Below are 22734 nucleotides of genomic sequence, written 5' to 3'. Positions count from 1 at the left end.
CGTCGGCCTGTGGCCTGACTTGAGGGAGTGCTTCTCTAAGTTCAGTGCAGATGGATCACCTGGAGACCTTATCAGTGCAGGTAGTGATTCAATAGGTCCAGGGTGGGGTCTGAGAGTCTTTCTTTTTAACAAGCTCCCAGGTGATGTTGCTGGACCACAGCCTGCAGGGACCCACAGAGCCCTCCGTAATAAGCTGCAGAAATGGGAAGCAGGACATTAAGGAGGGTAGTGAGAACCAGCTGTTTAAGCTCAGGTTCAAGGGAGGAAGTGAGGTGAGAAGAACTCCCCTACACACCTGTACCTTTGAGAAACAGAGGAAAGAGGAACACAGGAGGAGGAGAGAGCCCTGGGTCTGGTATGCCTGTGCTATTATACCCTTGGGGCATTTTAGTAATTTAGTCCTGGGACAATACCCCTGAAGCTGTGAGATCAAAGGCCCAGCTGAGACATTATTTCTAGCTCTCCCTCAGCTCTGGCCAGCCTGAGGGAGGTGCCCGGCCCCACTGCACACCTGCTCCAAGGCGTCTGCCTCAGGGTCTTTCCCGAAAATCTTCAGACTCACTCATCCCGCTGCCATGTGTCTGGTCTAGAAGTTATACACCAAGAGCCGCTGGTGTGTGTGATGGGTGAGAGGAGGTGAGAGGCAGGTAGAGGCTGAAGGGCAGCCCCTCCGAAAGCCTGATCTCCTCCCAGTCTTCCTGGTCCTGTTGGATCTTCCTGCCCTGGATCTGGGCCCTGATCACCGTCAGCCTCGCTGAACCACAGGTCCTTGACTGGCTCTCCCCTCTCCCCTCGGGCGCTCTGTAGCCTGTGGCTACAGTGCCATCTCACCCAAACCCCTTGGCCAGCCAGCCTCGGGCCTCCTGGAGGCTCAGTCCAGCCACCTCCTCCCCCGGGAAGCCTCCCCAACTCCCCCAGGCTGCCACCTGCAGCTCATGCTGCCTTGGCGGTTCTCACCTGTGCACCCGTCTGTCTCTCCAACTGGCCTTAAGTGCCGTGAAGTCAGGGATGGTGTCGGTGCCTGGCAAGTAATGGGTGAGTAATAAGCATAACTGAATATGGATAAGGGAATTAAATAATGGTTCTCAGCCCCGCTGTGCATCAGAAACACCTTAATGCCTTTTTCAAAAAAGCCAGGACCTCACTCCTAGAGATTCCAGTGCAGTAGCTCCGGGGAGGGGGGTGGCGCCCAGGCTTCTGAATATTTTAAAAGAGCCCCAAGTGATTCTGATATGTTTTGACAATAGTTGAAAAGGAAAAGAATGAATGAATTAGTGGACAAGTGAATATGTGACTGCACGTGCAACTGTGAGGCTCTCTCGTGGCCGTTCACACTCAGAGTGAACAAACGGCAGACACTGATGAGGGAGGATAGCGGGTCCCTGCTGGGGTGGCCACCAACCCATTGCCAGGGAAAACAAAGTCAGAAAACCAACTGCTTTACCCCTGACCAGGGCTTTCTGACAACCAGGGGGCAGCCGGAACAAGTCCCAGCCACCAAAGGGGAGCTAAAGGAAGGGAAGGCGCGAAGGGAAGCACCGAGGGCCAAGTGCCTCACTCCCGTTCCTTTCACTCCAGCTGCGACATGCTGCTGGTTGTACCGCTCTTCTCACTGTGCAGCTGGGGACGCTGACGCTACGGGGGGTGAGCGACCTGCCCCAGGCTATAGCTGGGGGGCTGGGCCTTGAACCCAGATCCTCTGACTCTCACGTCCATACTCTTAACCCCAGGGTGGCACTTCCACAGAAGCAGGACATGTCACAGCAGAGGGATGGCGAGACTGCACACCAGAGACTACAGAATGTCAAAATAAATGCTCAACAAGAATAATGCCAACCAGAGACGATGTTGCCTTTTATAAAAATTCAGAGAAACCACCATGACTGTGTCACCCTTTTGTAAATCTCTCAGTGACTTTTCCAAGCAATTATTATGATTTTATACAATACACAAACCAGGACAAGATGAGAACTAAATGTTACAAGAGGTCAGGATAATCTATTTGGATTTAAAGGCTATGCCTTATATTTGAGCCACGAGAACTCCAAGTCCCAGACAAACAGACACGGAAGCCCTGCGGGTTCCCTGACGCCTGGCCCACGGTGGGGTTGGTAGTAACAGAGAGCACTGCATGTCTATCCTCTGGCACCAGTTTGACATTTGCCCTGATTCTTAAAACAACTTTCAGCTCAGTATTACCATCCCTATTTCAGAGACCAGGAAACCGAGGCTCACACACTGGAAAGGGACCTGCCAGAAGTTGAACTAAGTGGCAATGCTGGGACTCCCGCTCTGGTTTCCACTCTGCAGAGCGACTTCACATTTCAGGATGACAGTGCAGTTGGCAGTGACCTTGACCAGTGTTAGAAAAAAACCGAGTTAATAATGTTAACCTCAACCTATATTTATACTTGTTGGGACTATTAAGCCAGCAAAAGCACACCATTCTCTGGGGTTTCGCTGCACTCCACCCAGCCTTGGGTAGGGCTCTTAGTGCTTGCCTGGTTATTAAAAATGCAAGACTTGCAACAATGGGCTGGGAATTACAAGATTTAAAAGGAAGATTCACAAAGCACGGAGCTGATCTCCCTGTGCTATGTGACCACCTAGAGGGGTGGGATGGGGAGGGTGGGAGGGAGGGAGATGCAAGAGGGAAGAGATATGGGAACATATTGTATGTGTATAACTGATTCACTTTGTTATAAAGCAGAAGCTAACACACCATTGTAAGGCAATTATACTTCAATAAAGATGTTTAAAAAAAAAAAGGAAGATTCATTTATGTTTTTCAGTTTTTTAGTAGTTTGAGCATTAAAGATTAAAAAAAAAAAAAGATGATTCAAGGAGACAGAAACGGGGAAAAAAGTCAAAACTGAGACCCTAAGACATTTAGGAGAAATGATTTGGCCCTGTTTTGACAGCAATTGTAACTGGCTCTGCTCAAAAAGCCCCAAAGAAAACACCAAAGACCAGGTGATTTATCAGCTGAACAAAAAGATTCTTCTTTACAAAATAATGGCCTTCTGGAGGAAAACAGGAGGAAGAGAGGATGAAAGAGAAGGGAATGGGGGAGGGAGGAGGGACAGGGGGATCTGTGTTCATTTCTCTTTGGAGACTTTGAGAAAGAACCCTTGTTTCCCAAGCCAAAGCAATCTTTTCTATGCAAGAGAGGCAACGAAGCCATGTTGTGTGCCAGCTTTGTAGAATTGATTGTGCTGCAAGAGGGCCTTTTTTCCTTCTACTAAAGAAAAAAAGCCACTATCAGGACCAATAATAATAAGAGCAGCTAACAATTACTGGACATCAGCCAAGGTCCAGGCACTGTGCTAAGTAGTTTACACCTATTACCGAATTTAATTCTCACAACCTCATGAGCAAGAAGTGTTGATATACCCATTTTACAGGTGAGAAAGCTGAGGTCTGGAGATGTTCATTTGCCCAGGGCCATGCAGCTGGTAAGTAAGTAGGAGAGCAGGGATTCACATTCTCAGTTGTTTCTCTTCTGAGCTGTGCTCAGCCTAGAAAACCTGGAGGTAAAACCGAAGTCCGTGGCCACGCATTCTGGGAGCGCCTCAACAATGTTAGGGATCTGGTGGAAAAAGAAGCCCAACAAACACATGAGGACCATCGAAGGTGTGGATTCAGGTTACCCAAGGCCTGACAGAAGACAGCTCATCTTTGGGCAACTCTCAGAATTGGACAGAATTTGACTGATGGACCAGTACCTTCCAAACCCCAGCCTCTCCTGACCCTCCCTCCTGCTAGACTGCCTCAGTCAATTCCTGCCACCGCTCAGATTCCTCACCATAGGCTGTGTTCCAGCAACCTGAAGGGCACCAGAGAATCCTGTCTCTACCTTAGCAATGGTCACATTTGCCCTGGGGCAAGATGGAAGGGAGCAGGGCATGTGAGTGTTTTGCATGCCTGATACTGTCACTGAAATTGTCATGATGTCACCAAGGCATATTTAGGGGACTCGGATGACATTTCAAGGGAAACCAGAAAAGTCCCTCATGTTTTTGGAAACCAGGGGCCAGAACGCCTGGAGACAGGGCAAAGCTGCTGGGAAGGGGCACCAGGACTCTGACCTCGACACCACAGCTGCAGCTCCTCACTCCCCTATTCCACTCGTCTTGGGATTCAGGGCATGAACGAACTGCCCCTTTGGCCAAAAACCCTCAAAGCAGGCACTTTTGTGAGCTCAAGGCTTCAGGTGAAGATTTTCCTCCAGCTGGAGGTCGTGTTCTGTGCTCAAAAGTCATAAACTCATCCCTCAGGACCTGCGGGCACCAAGAGCATTCCGTTCTGACAGCCTGCCCACTCAGAAAACTGCAAGGGTAAGAAGAGAAAACAACTTGCTCTGGGCCCAAGGAGAGTCATAAAAAGGTGGGGAGTGAGGCAGTGGAGGAGGTCTGGACTGAACAACTTGATGGGATCTTTCATGGATGACATTTTACTGCCACGCAAATTACTCTTCGCACAACTGAACACCTAAAACATCCTCTGCTGGGTGCTCTGCATGGATGCCTCCTGTTTCCAGGGCAACCATACCTGGGGTGGAGGGTGGCAAGCAATAATAGATGGGCTAGTTAAGCCTACTGCCTTGACAACTCAGGTCCCTGAAGTGGACGAACAGCCCACTGGTGCATGAACTCAGTCCTAACACTACACAGAGCCAGTGGGAGAGATGGTGAAAAGGGCATCCAGTGGGGAGAAATTTGAAGCTCAAGGCACCAGGGCTTTCAATGAAAATAACCCTGATCAACAGTCTCCCTATAGATTCTAGCCATCAGCACACTGATCTTAGCTGTCTCTCTCCCTCACTTCTTCCCTCACAAGCTATCCATCAGATAACATTCACTTACTTGGAATGTTTCTAAGTCACAAGTTTGAATCTTGAAACTACAATAGCCACCACTGTCGGCTCTTTTTCTGTTTGTTTGTTTGTTTTTTGGAGGGGGGCAGCAATGAAACCCAGGTAGGGAGTGAATCAAGATTCAGGGAATGGAACTGACGAAAAGTAGCTAAGGCAATAGACTATGCAGGAAGGCACAAGGATGGGCTTGGCAACATCATCCACAAAGGGGAACGCAGAGTCCTGCAGTGTGTTGACTTCTCCGGGAAAGCTGGAGGAGTTTGAGGCCGAGGACGGTGTCTTCTGGCCAAGGTCTTTCAGAAGAAAGATTCTGTCTCCACCACAGTGAGTGGCCTAGAAAGGGCAGAGGTGACTGGCAAACCTGGAGAGGGGGCCTTGTCCTTGTGGCTCCTGGTGGGATGCCAGAACCAGCGGGTGGGTGGCTGTAAGGGATGGAGCCTGTGGGTCTGTGGAGCTCCAGGCATGTAAGACAATATTTTAAGTGCTCACTTCTCCCTGAGCTCTCTGACACTGCGGCTATTAAAGCTAAGCCCCAATCCCCTGGAGGCAGGTGAGCTCTGAAGTCCAAAGGCACAGTCCTGCCCCTGCAGGGAGAAGGAGTGGGGTGGAGAGGGAGCAGCTCCCTGGAGGATCCAGGGCAATAAGGGTTTTGGTTGGCAGGTGGGGGGAGTGTGTCCATGAAGCAATGACTGAGCATCTCATGATCTAGTCATCTGAGAGTAAAGGAAGAAGGAAGACAGGGAGAATGAAACCAACACATAACAGTAAAGAAGATGGTGGAAAGGACACTGAATTGAGGAGGTGTACTGAGCAGGGGAGGGCTGAGCAGGGTGGTTACCCAAAGCTTAGGGGGCTCTGGGAGGCGTCACAGATCCCCACAGACGCCCCGCCCCTCTCATCATTCCTCAGCTCTGCTCAGCCATACTCCCCTAAGAGGCCCCCATCTTCTGGAAGAGTTTGCTTCCGAGAGCAGGGACTGCAGAGTTTCAGGGGAAGGCGTGGAACCGAGTGGTCCCATTATGAACCCAGGCATCTGGAGCTGGCACTATGCTAAATAAGACGCCTTGCAGAAAGAGGTTTTCTTATTTTCTTCCTTCCTCTTCCCCTCTGGGAATAAAAGTAGGTTGTGTTTCTCCTGCCCCCGTTCCTTGGCGATCTCGGAAAGGAGAGCTGAAAGGGCTTCTTGGATCATCTCGTCCAATTCTCAGCCCAGGATATCAAGGCCAGCGCCTTTTGTCCCGGCTAACGTGGCCACTGCAGGGACTGAGGCCAAAACCAGTTGCTGGAGCAGGGGGTGTTGGAAGTGGTTCTGAGGTCAGCCACTGGAATCACGTAGGGCAGGCACTCGGCCCCCGGGCCCCGGGAGGTGGGGGGCATTGAGGGGGGGCTCCTGGGCTCCCTCCCATGCCGGCAGGGTTGGGGGTGCTAGGAAAGAGGGTGGCGAGAGGGAGAGCTACAGGTGCGGCGACAGACAGGCACTGGTCAGAAGGGATAGGTCCCGGAGGGGATCTGCTCGGCCACGGTCTAAGCTTTGTGCCGGGGGCAGAGCGCTCTCGCCGCGGGGTTGGTGTGCTCGCCGAGAAACTTCTGGGACCGTAGAAGTGCAACTGGGCACAAGAGATCACGGAGGGAGCAGGGATGGGGGCCTTGCAGGGGCAGGAAGGCAACTGGTCTCTTCCATCTCCTGCGCGAACATCAAGACTGATCCGGTGCCGGGTCTCTCCACCCCCGCTCCAACTCCCTTTCTTGTCCTTAACTCGGCCCCAAGGTCCGTGGCCCACAGAGGAGACTGAGAAGCCGAAGGGCGGCAGAAAGGAGCGCCCCTGGGACCCGCCTGGGCGACACAATCATCCCATCGGTCTCCCCGCCCTGGAACCCGGGTTCAGCCGGTGCGCCTCTGCGCACAGCGGTGGCGCCGAAGGGCCCCGAGTCCGTCCAGGCGCCGCCAAAGGCGCCTACTCATGCAGACAGCGGGGGAGGCAGAAGTTGAAAATACCAGCACAGAAATACCTGCCTGTCCCAAAGGCCGGACGACTGCAGGCCGGGGGGCCGGGGCGCGTGGTGGGGAGGCGAGCGGAGAGCGGAGGGGGGCTCCGCACCGCCCGAAGCCAGCGGCGACCCGCGCCCCCGCGCGCCCCGGCGCCGCCTCGCCTCGGTGCCCGGGGCGCAGGGGGCGCCGGCGGGACTTACCCCAGAGCAGAGTGAGCGGCTGGGCTTTGGGGATGAGCGCCAGGGAGTACACGGCCCCCAAGTGGAGCAGGCTCATCAGGAAGACGTTCCTCCAGACGATGTCCTGCCGCCGCCCGCGCGCGCCGGGCTTCTCCCGGCCGCCGCCGCCGCCCTCCGAGCCCTCGACCCCGAAGCCCACACGGATTTCCTCCTTGGCGGTGCGGAAGGGGACCTTCCCCTCGTCGGCGGCCGGGCCTGGCATGGCTGGGGAGAGGCGGGCGCTCGTGGCAGCGGCAGCAAGCAGGCGAGCAGCCGGCGCGGAGCTCTCTGGTGGGGGCGACGGCTTCTGCCTTTTAGGCGGGGATTTCCGCACCTCCCGTCCCCGCCTTCCCGGGGCTTCTCTGCTTCCTTCTCTCTTCTTCTGGCGTTCAGCGCGGCTTAAGGATGCAAATCTTGGCGCCCGGCATCTATTGCTAGCGAGTCACCCCTGCCGCTGCCGGGGCTGAACTCTGCGGCGAGGAACCGGAGGCGAGCGCCAGGAGCCGGAGGGGACGCAGTGGGTGGGGGGAGGGGGTGTAGAAAAAGCCGAGAAAGCGGCGGGGGAGGGAGCGCTCCGAGGGAGGGAGCTGGGAAGAAAGACCCGCATAGCTACAGCCAATCAGCATCGCCTGTGGGGCTCTTAAAGAGAAAGGCGCCCCCTGGGCCTCCGCTGCCCGGGCTCCCCGGGGCCGGACGGGGCAGCCTGCTCGGCAGGCAGCGGGCAGCCTCCGCCCGCGGGTGGGTGAGCGGTGGCTCCCGGGTCAGGGAGCCTGCAGAGGGGCTCACAGCACTTCTGCAGCTGTTGTTGTGTGTTTCTCCGGTTCCCAGAAATACCCTTCCCTTTTGAAAAGACTTCTTTTTGCTTTGAAGCTACGGGCTGGAGGACTTAACAATACTTGCCCCAGGTCGGAACACAAGCTAAGGCCAGATCTGAGTTGAGAATCACAAGTCCCTGTGTCTCCCGGTTCTTATGGCTCCTTGGGCCTGTGGCGGGGGGGGGGGGGGGGGGGGGGTTGCAGGCAGCCGCTCAACTCTTTTTTTTTTTTTAGAAAACACCTTTATTGGAGTATAATTGCTTTACAATGTGGTGCGTCAGTTGCTGCTGTATAACAAAGTGAATCAGCTATACGTATACATATATCCCCATATCCCCTCCCTCTTGTGTCTCCCTCCCACCCTCCCTATCCCACCCCTCTAGGTGGTCACAAAGCCCCGAGCCGCTCAACTCCTTATTGGACAGCTTGCAGCCAGACACACAGTAGGTGCTCAAATAATGCCTATTAGATGATGAATAAATGGTTTGGGGGCTGGTTAGTATACAGTAGTGCGCCGCCACTGCGCGGCCCATCGGCCACGCAGCTGTTTGTGGCAAATTCTCCGCTAACCAGTGCGTTTCTGGACTGTCTCCTAAGCCTCGAAGTCAGCATTGTTGAGATGGAGCTTTAGAAAAACATCACCCAGCACGTTCCAAGGAAACTTAACCTCAGAAGAATCGTGTCTGCTCATTCCTCCTCTCCCAACGCGGATAATTTAGAACTCTCCAGAGGGAGCCCTGATCGCACCGAAGTGCAGAGGAGGGTGAGCTGGCCGTGTCCCAAGCAGCTGTGGCTGCACCTGCGGCGGATAGCAGAAGGACAGGGGCCAGGAATGGAAGCTAGGGGCTCTGGATTCTACTTCTAATTCACTGGGACCCACCTCCGTCCTCTGGGGACAAATTTCCTTACCAGGAAGTAAGCTTTATTCTTCTTTCCAGCTTGCAAAGTCTATAAATGTGAGTTTGAAAGGATACCATTATGTTGACAAAGAAAGCTGATTTTTGGATCAACTTGTTAGGAATCCTTTCCAGCGTTACAGGAGAGGGAAAAACATTACCAAGGACTGACTACATGAAAGGGCCATACATGAGCATCTCATTGTTAGTAGACCAGAATCAGTCCAATCAGCCAGAAAAAACAATGCCTAATTTAAAACTGAAGCAACGTATGTGGCTTGTGGAATGGTGGCCACTGAGCCAGTGTTATGGTGTTGCTTCAGTTGGAGCTGAAATTATAGAATGAAGGGACACTTGCCCGGCGCCCAGATAAACGCCGGCCCTGTCATTAGACCAGTGAGACAACAGAACATGAGACTTGAGGACATAAACTTCATCAGCCTGCTCAGCCTTGGCTTTATAACGAACCACTTTTTCTTCTCATGCCCCCTCTGCTCCCCACAGCCACCAGACCCACATCTTCCCTGTGGTTCTCTATTCAGACTGTCCTTTCTCTAGGGGTGGAGTAGTTGCTCTGTCAAAAGCCTCTCTCTGGGTTATTGTAATGACTCACCACACCCTCACTCTAACCATTCAGTCATTTGTTGGGCAGGCTGTGTGCACCAGTCCTGCTAAGTGCCAGCACTGGTGCACACTGGGGATACGAAGACGAATAAGGTGTGGTCCATGCCCTAAAGGAGCTCCTCATCTAGGAGGGAAGACAGATCAAACAAGTGTTACCTCTGGGCTATGAACTGGGAAGGGCAGGAAGGTCCAGTCCGTTATCAGAAAAAAAAAAAAAAAAATTCTTGTTAGGCATCAAGTGTACATACAAAGAGTTCAGGGGAGGCAGCAAAACAGTTCTTCATGTGGCCCCAGAGTACCTTATCTGTTACATAAGCTACTTCATCTTGGCTCTATCTGAAATGAGTATCTTCCTCTCTTCCTGCCAATAGGTCAGACTGGGTGTGGCCAATCATTTCAGTTGGTTGGACTCATGATAGAGAAGGGGATGTTTTCATCTGTTGGAGGTGGGAGGATGTGCTCTTCAGGCCTTTCAGATGCTGCTTACAGAAGGATGGCTGAAGGACATTAGCCCCTCCAGATCTAGCCTCAGAGTGACACCTCTACACATACAAGGTATAGTCTTGAATATCCCCTGTGGCATATTATGCCGTCAGGGCTACTGTCTCTTTTCTCCATCTTACTAAAGACTCTAGTATATTTTCTTAGCTTCTGGTCAAGACCCTAGAAGTGGATGGGTATTCATCTCACTCATGGGACAGTAACCCTTATCCTGTCAAACAAAGAATTACCAAAAATGTGATAAGACGCTACTAGAGGTATGTGCAGGAATTAAGTGGGGCCATGAAGAAAGGAGTAGTTAATTCACACTAGAGGGGAGGAGGCAGGTGATATCTGGGTAAGGGTTTTTTTTTCTTTCTTTCTTTTTTTTGGAACTTGATTTTTAAAAATTTTAAATTGTGGTAAAATACACATGACAATGACCATCTTAATCATTTTTAAGTGTTCACTTCAATAGTGTTAAATATATTCACATGGATATGTAACCAATCTCCAGAACTTTTTCACCCTGCAAAGCTGAAAATCTATACGCATCAAACAACTCTCCATTTCTCTGTCTCCCTACTCCCTGGCATCCGCCATGTGGTACTTACTGTTTCTATGCGTTTGACTACTCTGGATATCTCATAATATAGTATTTGCCTTTTTGTGACTGGTTTACATCACTTAGCCTAATGTCTTCAAGTTTCATCTATATTGTAGCATGCGTCAGAATTTCCTTCCTTTTCTTTTTTTAAATAATTATTTATTTATTTATTTTTGGCTGTGTTGGGTCTTCGTTTCTGTGCGAGGGCTTTCTCTAATTGAGGCAAGCGGGGGCCACTCTTCATCGCGGTGCGCGGGCCTCTCACTATCAGGGCCTCTCTTGTTGTGGAGCACAGGCTCCAGACGCGCAGGCTCAGTAGTTGTGGCTCACGGGCCCAGTTGCTCCGCGGCATGTGGGATCTTCCCAGACCAGGGCTCGAACCCGTGTTCCCTGCATTGGCAGGCGGATTCTTAACCACTGCGCCACCAGGGAAGCCCTCCTTCCTTTTTAAGGCCAAGTAATATACCTCTCTCTGTCTCTCTCCCTCTCTCTCTCTCTCTCCCCACCCCCCCCCCCATATACACACACACACACACACACACACACACACACTACATTTTGCTTGTCCACTCCATCAATGGACACTCGGGTTACTTCCACCTTTTGGCTATTGTGAATAGTGCTGCTGTGAACATGGATGTACTGTTATATCTGCTTTCAATTGTTTTGGATATATACCTAGGAGATTTTATGGTAATTCTATATTTAATTTTTTTGTGGAACTTCTATACTGTTTCCCATAGCACCTGCACCATTTTACATTCCCACCAATGGTGCACAAGAGTTCCAACTTCTCCACATCTTCACTAACACTTGTTATATTCTGTTTTTTTATTTTTTTCGATTACAGCCATCCTAATGGGTGTGAGGTGATAGCTCGTTGTGGTTTTGATTTGTAGTTTCCTAATGATTAGCAATGTTGAGCAGCTTTTCATGTCATCTTTGGAGAAATGTCTATTCTAGTCTTTGCCCATTTTTAAATTAGATGTTGTTTGGTTTTCTGTTGTTGAGTTGCAGGAGTTCTTTATATATTCTGGATCTTAACCCCTTGTTAGATAAATGGTTTGCAAATATTTTCTCTGATTCCATAGTTTGCCTTTTTACTGTTGTGGTTTTGATGCTTAGAAGTTTTAAATATTGATGTAGTCCAATTTACCTATTTTTACTTTTGTTCCCTGTGCTTTTGGTGTCATATTCAAGAAATCATTGCCAAATCCAATGAAGCTCTCTCCCTGTGTTTTCTTCTAAGAGTTTTATAGTTTTTATCTTTTATGTTTAGGTCTTTGATCCATTTTGAGTTAACTTTTGTATATGGTGTATGGTAAGGGTCCATGTCATTCTTTTGCATGTGGATACCAGTTTTTTAAACACTATTTGTTGAAAAGACTCTCTTTTTCCCACTGAATGGTTTTGGCATCCTTGCTGAAGATTATTTGACCATATACTTGAGGGTTTATTTCTGGACTTTCTATTTTATTCCATTGGTCTATATGTCTGTCTTTTTGCCAGTACCACATTGTTTTGATTACTGTTGCCTTGTAATAAGTTTTGAAATCTAGAAGTATGAGACCTCCAACTTTATTCTTCTTTGTCAAGATTATTTTAGTTATTTAGGGTCCAGTGAGATTCCGTGTGAATTTTAGGATGGGTTTTTTTCTGTTTCTGAAAAAAATGTCACTGAGATTTTTATAGGGATTGCATTAAATCTGGAGATCACTTTGGTTAGTATTGACATCTTAACAGTATTAATTCTCCAGTCCATGAACATGGAATGTTTTTCCATTTATTTGTGTCTTCTTTAATTTCTCTTAGCATCATTTTGTAGTTTTCAGTGTACAAGTCTTTTGCCTCTTCAGTTAAGTTTACAGGGTAAGGATTTTGAAGAAGTACTGTCTAATAGAAATATAATGCATGCCACGAATTCAAGCCACTTGTGTAAATGGAAATTTTCTAATAGCCACATAGAAAGAAACAATAAATTTTAATAATATTTTACTTAACCCAATATATCCAAAATATTATCTTTTCAATAGGTAATCAATGTAAAATTACTGGGACATTTATACTTTTTTTCACACACTGTCTTCAAAATCCAGTGTTTATATTTACAGCACAGCACATCTTAATTCAGATTAGCCTCCTGTGGCTACTGGCTACATATTAGAGAGCACAGTTTTGAAGGATGAGTAGTTTACTAGACAAAGAAATGGAGGAGGGCAACCCAGGCAGAGAAAATAGTGTGAGCAAAAGCTTTTGCATTTGTCACTCAGAGAGATGTCTGGAATATCCGAAGTGAAAGTAGAGAAATGGTGGGAGATGAAGATGAAATGTCATGCAGTGGGCAGCCCATGAAGGTAGGTGGGTGTCTTTCAGGCCCAGCAGAAGTAGCCATGTGAGGGGAGGCACTGACTGGCTTTATGCAGCGTAATAAAATGATCAAGTTTGCATTTCAGAAGGACCACTCTAGAAGAGGTGTGGAGAATGATTGGACTGCAGGTAGACAGAGGTAAGACTGAAGGCAAGAAGAGCAGTCAGGGCACCATTTTAAGAGTCTGGTCGATTGATGAGGAGGGTCTGAAGTAAGACAAAGGTACAGATTCTGGAAAAGATGTGTTAGAGAGGAGAAGATAAAGCCAGAGGAACTCAAATAGAAGAACCAACAGGATTTGATGCGTGACTGAAAATGAAGGAGGAGAAATAAAAAGTACAGGATTCTTTCTGGGTCCCTGGGTTGGATATTCAGGTGAAAAACAGTGTCACTTACTGAGATATTAAATCGTACTGTGTTTATTACCACTTTTGTGAAACGGGGACGATAGTACCTCCCGTACGGTATTTCTATGGTGACTGAAGTTTAGAACAGTGTCTGGCATGTAGTACGGAGTCCAGAAATATTAGTCATCATCATCACCATCCCATGGATCATCATTTATGAGAAGGGACTGAAGAAATATTCAGTATATTCAACATTTGTTAAATATACGTATAGGCCTGGAGCCCAGCAAAGGTCTAGGATGGAGAGAGTAACTTAGTGGTAGTTCAATTTAGTAAAATCCATGGCAGTGGAAGCAGTTGCCCAGGGAAGGTAAGAAAAGGACTCAGGAGAGACTTCTAGTGAACTGCTATTTGTGAGAATAGCAAAGAAAGAGAAGCCAGTGGTGTGGACAAAGCAGGACTGATGAGAGATGGGGAAGAAGCAGCAGAGTGTGGGAGAGCAACCTCGAATATTACAGGAAGGCTGGGGAGGCTGGGAATGAAGAGACCACTCCATACAGAGGTCATCGCTGACCTTTGCCAAGGCCTTTTCATTGAGTGATGGGAACAGACCTTACACAGAGGTGTGTTTAAGAATAAGGAGGAGGAGAGACAAAGAGGGGGAGGAGCCGGGCGGGGGCCGCCCCGCCCACCGTGCGCGGGCTGGGGCGGCCCGGTTCGAGGTTTGGGCTTCGGCGGTGAGTCCGGCGCGGCGCCGCTCCGACCCCGCTGAACCGCGGAGCCCGGGAGCTGTAGCCTCGCCCCAGGCAGGCCGGGCGGAGTGGTGGGTGGGCTTTTTCCGCTTGCCCGCGCGGCGCCCACCCAGCTCCCCTGCTTTATTATGGATTGACCCGCGCGCCCGGGTCCTCAAGTCAAAGCAGAGCGTCGGCGTCCCCGGGAGGCCCCCGTCCGGCCAGCCTCGTAGCTGACGCCGCTGAGGGGCCGGGGCTGGGTCCGGACCCCCCGGGCCCGCCGCCCTCCCCTGCCGGCTCTCCTCTCCGCAGCCCTCTGCCCTCGCCTCGGAGGGACCGGGAGCCGGCATGGCGGGCAGCTCCCCGGCCGCCGGGCCCCAGGGCCTGCTGACCTTTGGGGACGTGGCTGTGCACTTCACCCAGGAAGAAGGGGCACGTCTGGACCCGGGGCAGAGGGCCCTGTATAGAGACGTGATGCTGGAGACATACAGGAACCTGGCCTCCCTGGGAGTTCCAGGATCCAAACCAGATCTGATCTCCCAGCTGGAGCAAGGAAAGGAGCCCTGGGGCTCGGACCTGCTGGGGGCCCAGGAAGGAGAGACCGCGGGAGACCCCAGCACAGCAACGCTTCCGACACCAAATGTAGGGGGTTCCTCACACCAACCAGTCTCCACCGCTCTGCACATCAACTGGGTGTCCTACAATTTAGTTCTGACACTGACCACGCGGAGTTAGCGCAGACCCTGCCCTTGAAGGGCTCAGTCCCACAAGACCGCCCCCACTTCAGGTGCCAATCACAAGGCCAGGCTGGCACCTGTGCTTCTGATCGACCAGCTGTAGATTGGAGGTTCCCACGACCCCATCCTTGGGCTTGATTAATACGCTAGAACAGCTCAGAACTCAAGGAAACACTGTACTTAACAGTTACTGGTGAGTTACCGGTTTCTTATAAAGGACACAACTCAGGAAAAAAAAAAGAATAAGGAGGAGGAGGGGGACTTCCCTGGTGGTCCAGTGGTTAACCCTGCACTTCCAGTGCAGGGGGGGCAGGTTCGAACCATGGTTGGGGATATAAGATCCCACATGCTGCGCGGCTCCGCCAAAAAAAAAAAAAGAATAAGGAGGAGGAGACAAGCATGGCATACCTATGTAAATTAATTTTCAAGAAGCTTGGCAATGAAGAGGAGAAGGACAGAGAGGTGAAGTTGAGTGTGTTTCTGAGGAATCTGAATATATCTATTGGGTTAGGGAATGATAATGAAAGGTCAAAGTTCAAAAATATAAGAAAGAGGATGCTTGATGGAACTATTTTCCTGGGGTTCGGGGTTAGACAGGATGGGATCAGGTGATCAGATGGTTGGCTGAGCTTTGAAGAGAGGGACAGCTTTTTCCTGACACTGGAAGGAAATGAGGATGAGGGCAGATTTAGCTTGCAGAGTGAGCCAGTAAAGTGAGGCAGGGTGCTGTGATTCAGGGCTGGTTTGCTCTGAAGGGAGGTCAGATCACCTGCTAGGTAAGCAGAGTGGGAATTTGGTAGAAAGCTGGGGAAAAGTGATGAAAGATTCCAGGAGCTGTTGAGCAGAATGAGAGAGGAAGCTGACCAAGATCCCTAAAAGTTGTACAGCCAAATTAAGGGCCCAAGTAAGAACGGAAGCCACAAGCTCGTAAGGCGCCAGTCTGCACAGTCGTGGTGACACAACCTCACTCGGCAGTCGGATGGGATCTCCAGATGGAAGTGGGGATGGGGGCTTGATGGGAGGACAAGAGAGCCGGGTGACTGAGGTGCTGGTGAGACAGAAGTTTGTGAGGAGTCCAGGCTGGGGAAAGGGGGAGGAAATGTGATCAGAAGGAAGTGAAGGAATCGCAGGTAGTGGAGGAAGCAAAGGCATCGAGGTTTGGAGGAAACTGAAGGGTAGATTTCTATCTGTCAGGGAATGAGAGTAAAGGAAGCAATGGCCACTGTGCACCAAGAGTGGGATTCGGAACTTAAGACCTATGGTGGTCGAAGAGTTTCCAATGATAAACTCCAAGGTGAGGCCACAGGGTTATATAGGAGGTGGCGGTCGCTGGAGCTGAGGAGGCTGAGGTATCTGGACAGCACCTCCACAGAAGACTGAAGTCCCACAGGGAGGCATATGGGTTTAGCTGGAGAAGATTGTGAGCCAGGTGCCCAAGGGCTGTGGGGAGGCTTCCTAAACAAGGACAGGTAACAGTTCTCAAATGTCAATGAACAACAAGTTTATAAACACAAACTACAAAAGGGCAGCTCTGAGATGTACTGGGAGAAAACCGTCATAGCCAGAATGCCTAGGTTCTGGCCAACAGTATGTGCCTCGGAGTAGAAGTTGCTTCAGGTAGGGAGAGAAAAAGGACAGGAGATGAAAGTGTTGGATGACAACACTACCTATAAAAACTGTGTGTGAGACTTGCTTGTGAGGTGTGTGGGCTGGCGTGGTCAGGAGGGCTTCCGGGAGATGGTGGCAGCAAACAAGGCCCTGAAAGATAGAATGACCTGGTAGCAACTCCCAGTTGGAACGCTGTGCCAGAGACGTCTCAGAGATGGGAGTGAGCCTGGCAAAGTATCTAGCTAAACGGTTAATACAAGATTTTTAAAAATTGTATAAGAAATGTTTGTGGAGGGACTTCCCTGGTGGTCCAGTGGTTAAGACTCTGCACTCCCAATGCAGGGGGCCCTGGTTCGATCCCTGGTCAGGGAACTAGGTCCTGCATGCCGCAACTAAGACCCAGCACAGCCAAATAAATAAGTAAATAAATTAATTTTTTTAAAAAAAGGAGTTTGTGGAGAAAATGCAAGCTCTGGGGAGGAAGGAAAGAGGAAGAAAAGATCCATTCTTGAAGTAAGAGATTTACAGTGATTCTCATGCCTGTGGTTTTCTTAAGGAAATTTAGATTTTGGCTACAGGAACTACAGTGTTGTGAAAATGATCCAGGTTTGGCATCTGGAAACCTGGGTTTGAGTTTGGCTTCACCACTCTGAATTAGCAAGTCTGAGTACTCTGTGATTTGGGGACCATGACAGTCTCTTAGATCTTCAATTTCATCCTACATAATGTAAGAATTAAGACAGCTCCACGCTGGGAATACTCTGTGCAATTTACCTAATAATCTAAACTTTGGTTTTTTCATGTGCTAAATGGAGATACCCCTTACCTCACAGGAACAGAGCTCAGGACGATGTCTGATACCTAGTTAAGTGCTGAATAATGTTGGTATTTTATCGGTTTTTAATCATACCAGAGAGATAGACTCCACGCAGTTACGAAACCTGCCTGGCCAGGACGCCAGGATGCTTCTGGGGGCCCCAGACTGGGAAGAGACACATCCCTGGGTGGGCTGGAGGGATTCAGACCTTGAAGGAGGGGATTCTGGCTGCACCAGGATTCGTTTGCTCTGAAGGGAACTATGAAATAAAATAAAGTCTCCTGCTGTACTTTATCAGAGGTAATCATTTAAGGCAACTCCTTTGGCTCAGGAAGGAATGAGCTCTGCAGCTCTTGCGGATTAAAGGACGGGGGGGTTGCCTCTTGGATGAGATGCATGGACAGCAATTTCAAATGTAAACCTCTTTCTGCTCCCAGAGTAAGAAAACCACTCATAGGCTTTAGATTAGAGTGATCTCAGGGGAGCATAAAGTTGGGAAGTTAGCCTCCAAGACTATGGGAGGATCGGTTTTGAGATACAGCAACACCACGGCATACTAGAAATTTAGTCTTCTCAGCTTCCTTCAATCACAGGAGTGTTGTCATCTCTGCTTCTGTACTAAATGGATTGGAATATTTTCCCCATTAAGATTTTATAGCAGTGGATGAGGGGAAGCTGTTCCTCTGAAAGGAATGCGTCTATTGCTTTGGATGTGAAGAGAGGAAGGGGTTTTCTTTTAACAAAACCCCAGCCTTACTGCTTAAGACTCTTCCCCCATTTCCTGACCACTCTTCATAGAGTGCTCCAATTTGGCAGCAGGAAACTGGGCACTGGAAATAGCCAGATCTGAAGACCCTACTTCCTAATTCATAGATAGGAGAGGGTCTACTTAGTGAAAAGCCCAACCCAAACCTGCCTCTGATATCACCTGTCAGTGACATGCTGCCCCCTGCATCTTTCCAAGTGATCTTCAGTTTGAATCAATCAAGAGTCCTTCCTTAAGCATCTATCGATTTCGCCTCCTCTAGAAGCCAGCACCGAGCTCAGCTCCACGGACAGAGGAGTGCACGGCTGCGCTCCTGGAACTCACAGCCCGGGAGGGAGGCAGAGAGGGATCAAATAATCCCTACAGGGCGTGCATGCACAGACGCTAACCAGTGCGACGGAGGAGTCTCTCCTTTTTACGACCCAGCCGTGACACGTGAACATTTGTCAGTACCTACGCCACGTCCCCCTTTGACCAACAGCTGCCTAGAAACGAGGTCCACAAACCACAACAAGGTCCACACTCCTCCCCACTCTCTCTCCCTGCTCCCAAATCCCAGCTCTCTGAATGAACAATCCCTATTGTTGTGGCAGAAGAAAGACAGTGCTGATGAGGTTTTCACCCACATCTCTTCCAGCTCTCCCGTCCCCGTCCTCCGACAACACCCACCTTTCTTTTAGGATAGTTATTTTGGTTTCCAAGGGCAGATGAACAGAGAAGCTCTTATTTACTTCTCAGCATTAGCTGCTGTCATTGTTTCTGTTTCAATGACCTCTTTCTCTTCTTGCTGTGTCCGTTACCACGAGCTGCTCTTAAAGCAAAGGCACTGTGGTTCTCTAGCTTGGAGAGGGTATTTGTCAACAGAGTTCAGGAATGTCCAAAGAGTGACCCAGATTTGCAGCACCAGAGGGAAAACTCATTCATTGTTGAGTGTCCTGTGTAATCAAATATAGCATATTCTTTTTTTTAAATTAATTAATTTATTTTTGGCTGCGTTGGGTCTTCGTTGATGTGCATGGGCTTTCTCTAGTTGCGACGAGCAGGGCCTTCTCTTAATAGTGGTGCACGGGCTTCTCATTGCACTGGCTTCTCTTGTTGCAGAGCACAGGCTCTAGGTGCACGGGCTCAGTAGTTGTGGCGTGCGGGCTTAGTTGCTCCACGGCATGTGAGATCTTCCCGGACCAGGGCTCGAACCCATGTCCCCTGCATTGGCAGGCGGATTCTTAACCACTGCGCCACCAGGGAAGGCCTAGCATATTCTTGATGTGGGGAACGGGTGTGTAGAAAGGTTAATTTCATGGAAATATTTATCATTGCTGAGGGGGACTCACTACTTAAGGACCTCAAGGCCAAGCAAATACATCTGTCCCAAGTCCTCAAATTAGAAACTTATTTCTTAAATGCCCACCTATTCATTTCCAACCAAGGAAAGCACTGCATTGATTGTTCTTCAGAAAAATCAATCAGCTCTTCGAGAGGAAAAAAGGTATCCAAATATAAATAGGCTTGAGTTGTTTCTGTTATCTTTCTTCAAAGCTTTGGTACTATCCCAAGATTGTCTTTGGTTCCTTCTGAAGACTTGTAGGTAACATACAAAGACACTGTGGGACAGGTAGATGGGTCATAGACTTCCAGAGCTGTAAGTGAAATTAGAGATCATCTAGTCCTACCCCCTCATTTTACAGGTGAGAAATGGAGGCAAAAGGAAATGGGGTGGTTTGACCAACAGTAAGTGGCAGAGAAGACACTAGAACCCAGCTCTTTGACTCTCAGATCCGTGTTCTGCTTCACTGTCCCTCGTGAAGATGTAATTATAGCAACTGGGATAGAGTGGGCTCTCTAGTAGCTTTTTCTTTTACACGTAGATATTCTTTTTTTTTTTAATTTTTATTTTACATTGGAGTACAGTTGACTTAATTAAACTTAAAAACTTTTGCACAGCAAAGGAAACCATAGACAAGACAAAAAAACAACCCTCAGAATGGGAGAAAATATTTGCAAATGAAACAACAGACAGGATTAATCTCCAAAATATACAAACAGCTCATGGAGCTCAATATCAAAAAAAGCCAAACAATCCAGTTAAAAAATGGGTGGAAGACCTAAATAGACATTTCTCCAAGGAAGACATACAGATGGCCAAGAGGCACATGAAAAGATGCTCAACATCACTAATTCTTAGAGAAATGCAAATCAGAACTACCATAAGGTATCACCTCACACTGGTCAGAATGGCCATTATCAAAAAATCTAGAAACAATAAATGCTGGAGGGGGTGTGGAGAAAAGGGAACCCTCTTGCACTGTTGGTGGGAATGTAAATTGATACAGCCACTATGGAGAACAGTATGGAGGTTCCTTAAAAACTAAAAATAGAACTACCATACAACCCAGCAATCCCACTACTGGGCATATACCCTGAGAAAACCATAATTCAAAAAGAGACATGTACCCCAATGTTCACTGCAGCACTATTTACAACAGCCAGGACGTGGAAGCAACCTAAGTGTCCATTGACAGATGAATGGATAAAGAAGATGTGGCACATATATACAATGGAATATTACTCAGCCATAAAAAGAAACAAAATTGAGTTATTTGTAGTGAGGTGGGTGGACCTAGAGTCTGTCATACAGAGTGAAGTCAGAAAGAGAAAAACAAATACTGTATGGTAACACATATATATGGAATCCAAAAAAAAAAAAGGTACTGATGAACCTAGTTGCAGGGCAGGAATAAAAAGGCAGACACAGAAAATGGACTTGACATGGGGTGGGAGGGCGAAGCTGGAGCAAACTGAGAGTAGCATCGACATATATACACTACCAAATGTAAAATAGTTGGCTGGTGAGAAGCAGCCGCATAGCACAGGCAGATGGGCTTGGTGCTTTGCGATGACCTAGAGGGGTGGGATAGGGAGGATGGGATGGAGGCTCAAGAGGGAGGGTATATGGGGACATGTGTATGTATATGGCTGATTCTCTTTGTTGTGCAACAGAAACTAACACAGTATTGTTAAACAATTATACTCCAATAAAGATCTATTAAAAAAAAAAAAAAGAATCCACCTGCCAATGCAGGGGACACCGGTTTGAGCCCTGGTCCGCGAAGATCCCACATGCCACAGAGCAACTAAGCCCATGCACCACAACTACTGAGCCACAACTACTGAGCCCGCGTGCCACAACTACTGAAGCCCGCATGCCTAGAGCCCATGCTCTGCAACGAGAAGCCACTGCAATGAGAAGCCTGTGCACCACAACGAAGAGCAACAACCCCTGCTCGCTGCAACTAGAGAAAGCCCGCGCACAGCAACGAAGACCCAACGCAGCCAAAAATAAATACATCTATTAAAAAAAAAAGAAATGGACTAAAAAAAATCAACAGGGTGTGCAGCTCCACTAAAAAAATGATCTCAGACATTACTGAGTAATGATGTTTATACAAAGTTATACTAGGTGACTAACATTGTTTGCTAAATAAATACTTTAGCAGGTCTCTGGAAACATTAATCCAGAGTGTAAAAAACATGCACCACGGTTAAACCAAAGTCTGTTTCCTTTTGTTTGATTTTATTAGGTTTTTCAAGGTCTGTCCCAACACCCTAAAACCAACACATTCCGTATCTCCCAGAGGGGAGAGAAAGCAAACAGCTGGAAATTTAGGAGTGGCACAGTCTGACCCCAATCAGCTCGTAGGTGCACTACTCAACATGAGCCTGAGTGAATGGTATGGTCACCAAAGCCCTGAGCAGAGCAGATGCTACAGAAATGTATGTAAAACCAGTGTGCCAGGAAAAGTGGAACTATAAAGCTAATTTGAGCACTTTTTCTTTGTAATTTAGTTTGGTTAAAAGATTTGGAGCATTTATCTGTTAGAGGAAACAGTTAAGAGCTTCTGTGCATAGGCAGTCCTTCTTCACTGAATACTTGGAGATGCTACCTGCCTGTGACTTCTTCAGCATCTGATGAACACCCTGATAGATTTGTCAGGGGTGACATTTGGGAATGCTGCCACCGCAGCAGTTGAACGACAAAGAGGGGTGCATACGTATATATGTATGTGTGCATTTGTAGATGTCCATTCCAAATGAAGTCTCCACCATGGCTGAGCAGTCAACAGATGGCCTTGCAGTCGTTCTTAGGTGAACACAAATCTGGTTCAGGAGACAAGCGGTTATCAGAAAAGTGTTAACCGATCACCATCCCTCCCTTTATCTTTCAGGCAGGTGTTAAATAGAGTACATCTGGTTGCCAGGAATCCTACTGCATCTTTCCGTCCTCCAGCATACACGGGAATTTTCTGAATCCAAAGGAATATACAGGCTTGTTGGGCTCTCAACAGTCAGATGCAGAGCGGTTGTTCCCAACTTTCTCCTGCTGCCACACTATTCGAATGAACCAGCACCTCCATCAGCCGTGCAGCCCACACACATAAAGCTTCTCAGACGGGGCCTAAGGTACATCCATCCCATCCAGCCCAAAAGGTCACGTGCAGAGTGGAGGAGAGGAGCAGGTGAAGTGTGAGAAAGCACGTCCCAGGGATCTGCTATGTCTCCCAGCCAACGCCCAGCCCCACCTACCAGTTTCCCTCGCACCCCTTTCCTTGTTCGCTTTTCTTCAGGAAAACAAACTGCTCTCTTCCCATAATCTCCTGTTATCTTCATACTGAAAGACTAAACTCTATTTTGGGTCCAAGTCTTCTTACCTCCATCCACTTGTAACAGCTGCTCAGATGTGAGTGGCAAATCGTTTGTTTATACTCATACTTGTAAAATCTTTGGGGTTGGTCAGGGCTCCACTGCCACCTATTCCTGTTTCTCATCTTTTGGAATGTTTTTTTTGTAAAACGCTGC

General features: G+C 48.7%; 2 protein-coding genes, 1 long non-coding RNA gene and 1 other non-coding gene across 10 annotated transcripts in view; 3 read left to right on the top strand and 1 right to left on the bottom strand.

Annotated features, from left to right (window-relative positions):
- LOC132365866 (uncharacterized) overlaps positions 1-2601 on the top strand; it is a 44516-nt gene extending 41915 nt beyond the window's left edge. For 5 of the 6 annotated variants that reach the window (XR_009503284.1, XR_009503287.1, XR_009503286.1 and 2 more), the window contains one exon: positions 1731-2601. This is a non-coding gene — a long non-coding RNA (uncharacterized LOC132365866). The remainder of the gene's footprint in view (positions 1-1730) is intronic. The other variant, XR_009503285.1, reaches the window with a different exon arrangement.
- The window catches only part of LOC132365864 (NUT family member 2G-like), a 65689-nt gene extending 58134 nt beyond the window's left edge, over positions 1-7555 (bottom strand). For both annotated transcript variants that reach the window (XM_059922760.1, XM_059922762.1), the window contains exon 1: positions 7067-7555. In XM_059922760.1, coding sequence (XP_059778743.1) covers positions 7067-7307 — 241 coding nt within the window. In that variant the 5' untranslated portion in view covers positions 7308-7555. The remainder of the gene's footprint in view (positions 1-7066) is intronic.
- A 6630-nt stretch (positions 7556-14185) lies between these two features.
- On the top strand, positions 14186-14738 carry LOC132366409 (zinc finger protein 251-like). The gene has a single exon (XM_059923986.1). It carries the CDS (start codon positions 14301-14303, stop codon positions 14685-14687), a length of 387 nt encoding a protein of 128 aa, XP_059779969.1. The 5' UTR covers positions 14186-14300; the 3' UTR covers positions 14688-14738.
- Positions 14739-16596: 1858 nt separating this feature from the next.
- Positions 16597-16669, top strand: TRNAG-CCC (transfer RNA glycine (anticodon CCC)). The gene has a single exon. It is a non-coding gene; the product is annotated as a tRNA-Gly (tRNA).
- The last annotated feature ends 6065 nt before the right edge of the window (positions 16670-22734 follow it).

The sequence above is a fragment of the Balaenoptera ricei genome, chromosome 5 (genome assembly GCF_028023285.1).
Source record: "Balaenoptera ricei isolate mBalRic1 chromosome 5, mBalRic1.hap2, whole genome shotgun sequence".
In the NCBI taxonomy this organism is placed as follows: domain Eukaryota; kingdom Metazoa; phylum Chordata; class Mammalia; order Artiodactyla; family Balaenopteridae; genus Balaenoptera; species Balaenoptera ricei.
Note: the sequence above shows the minus strand (reverse complement) of the source record. Positions and strands in the feature narration are given on the sequence as shown.

Excerpts from the sequence above, each read along its gene's own strand:
- LOC132366409 (XM_059923986.1), top strand. The coding sequence starts at position 14,301 with ATGGCGGGCAGCTCCCCGGCCGCCGGGCCCCAGGGCCTGCTGACCTTT.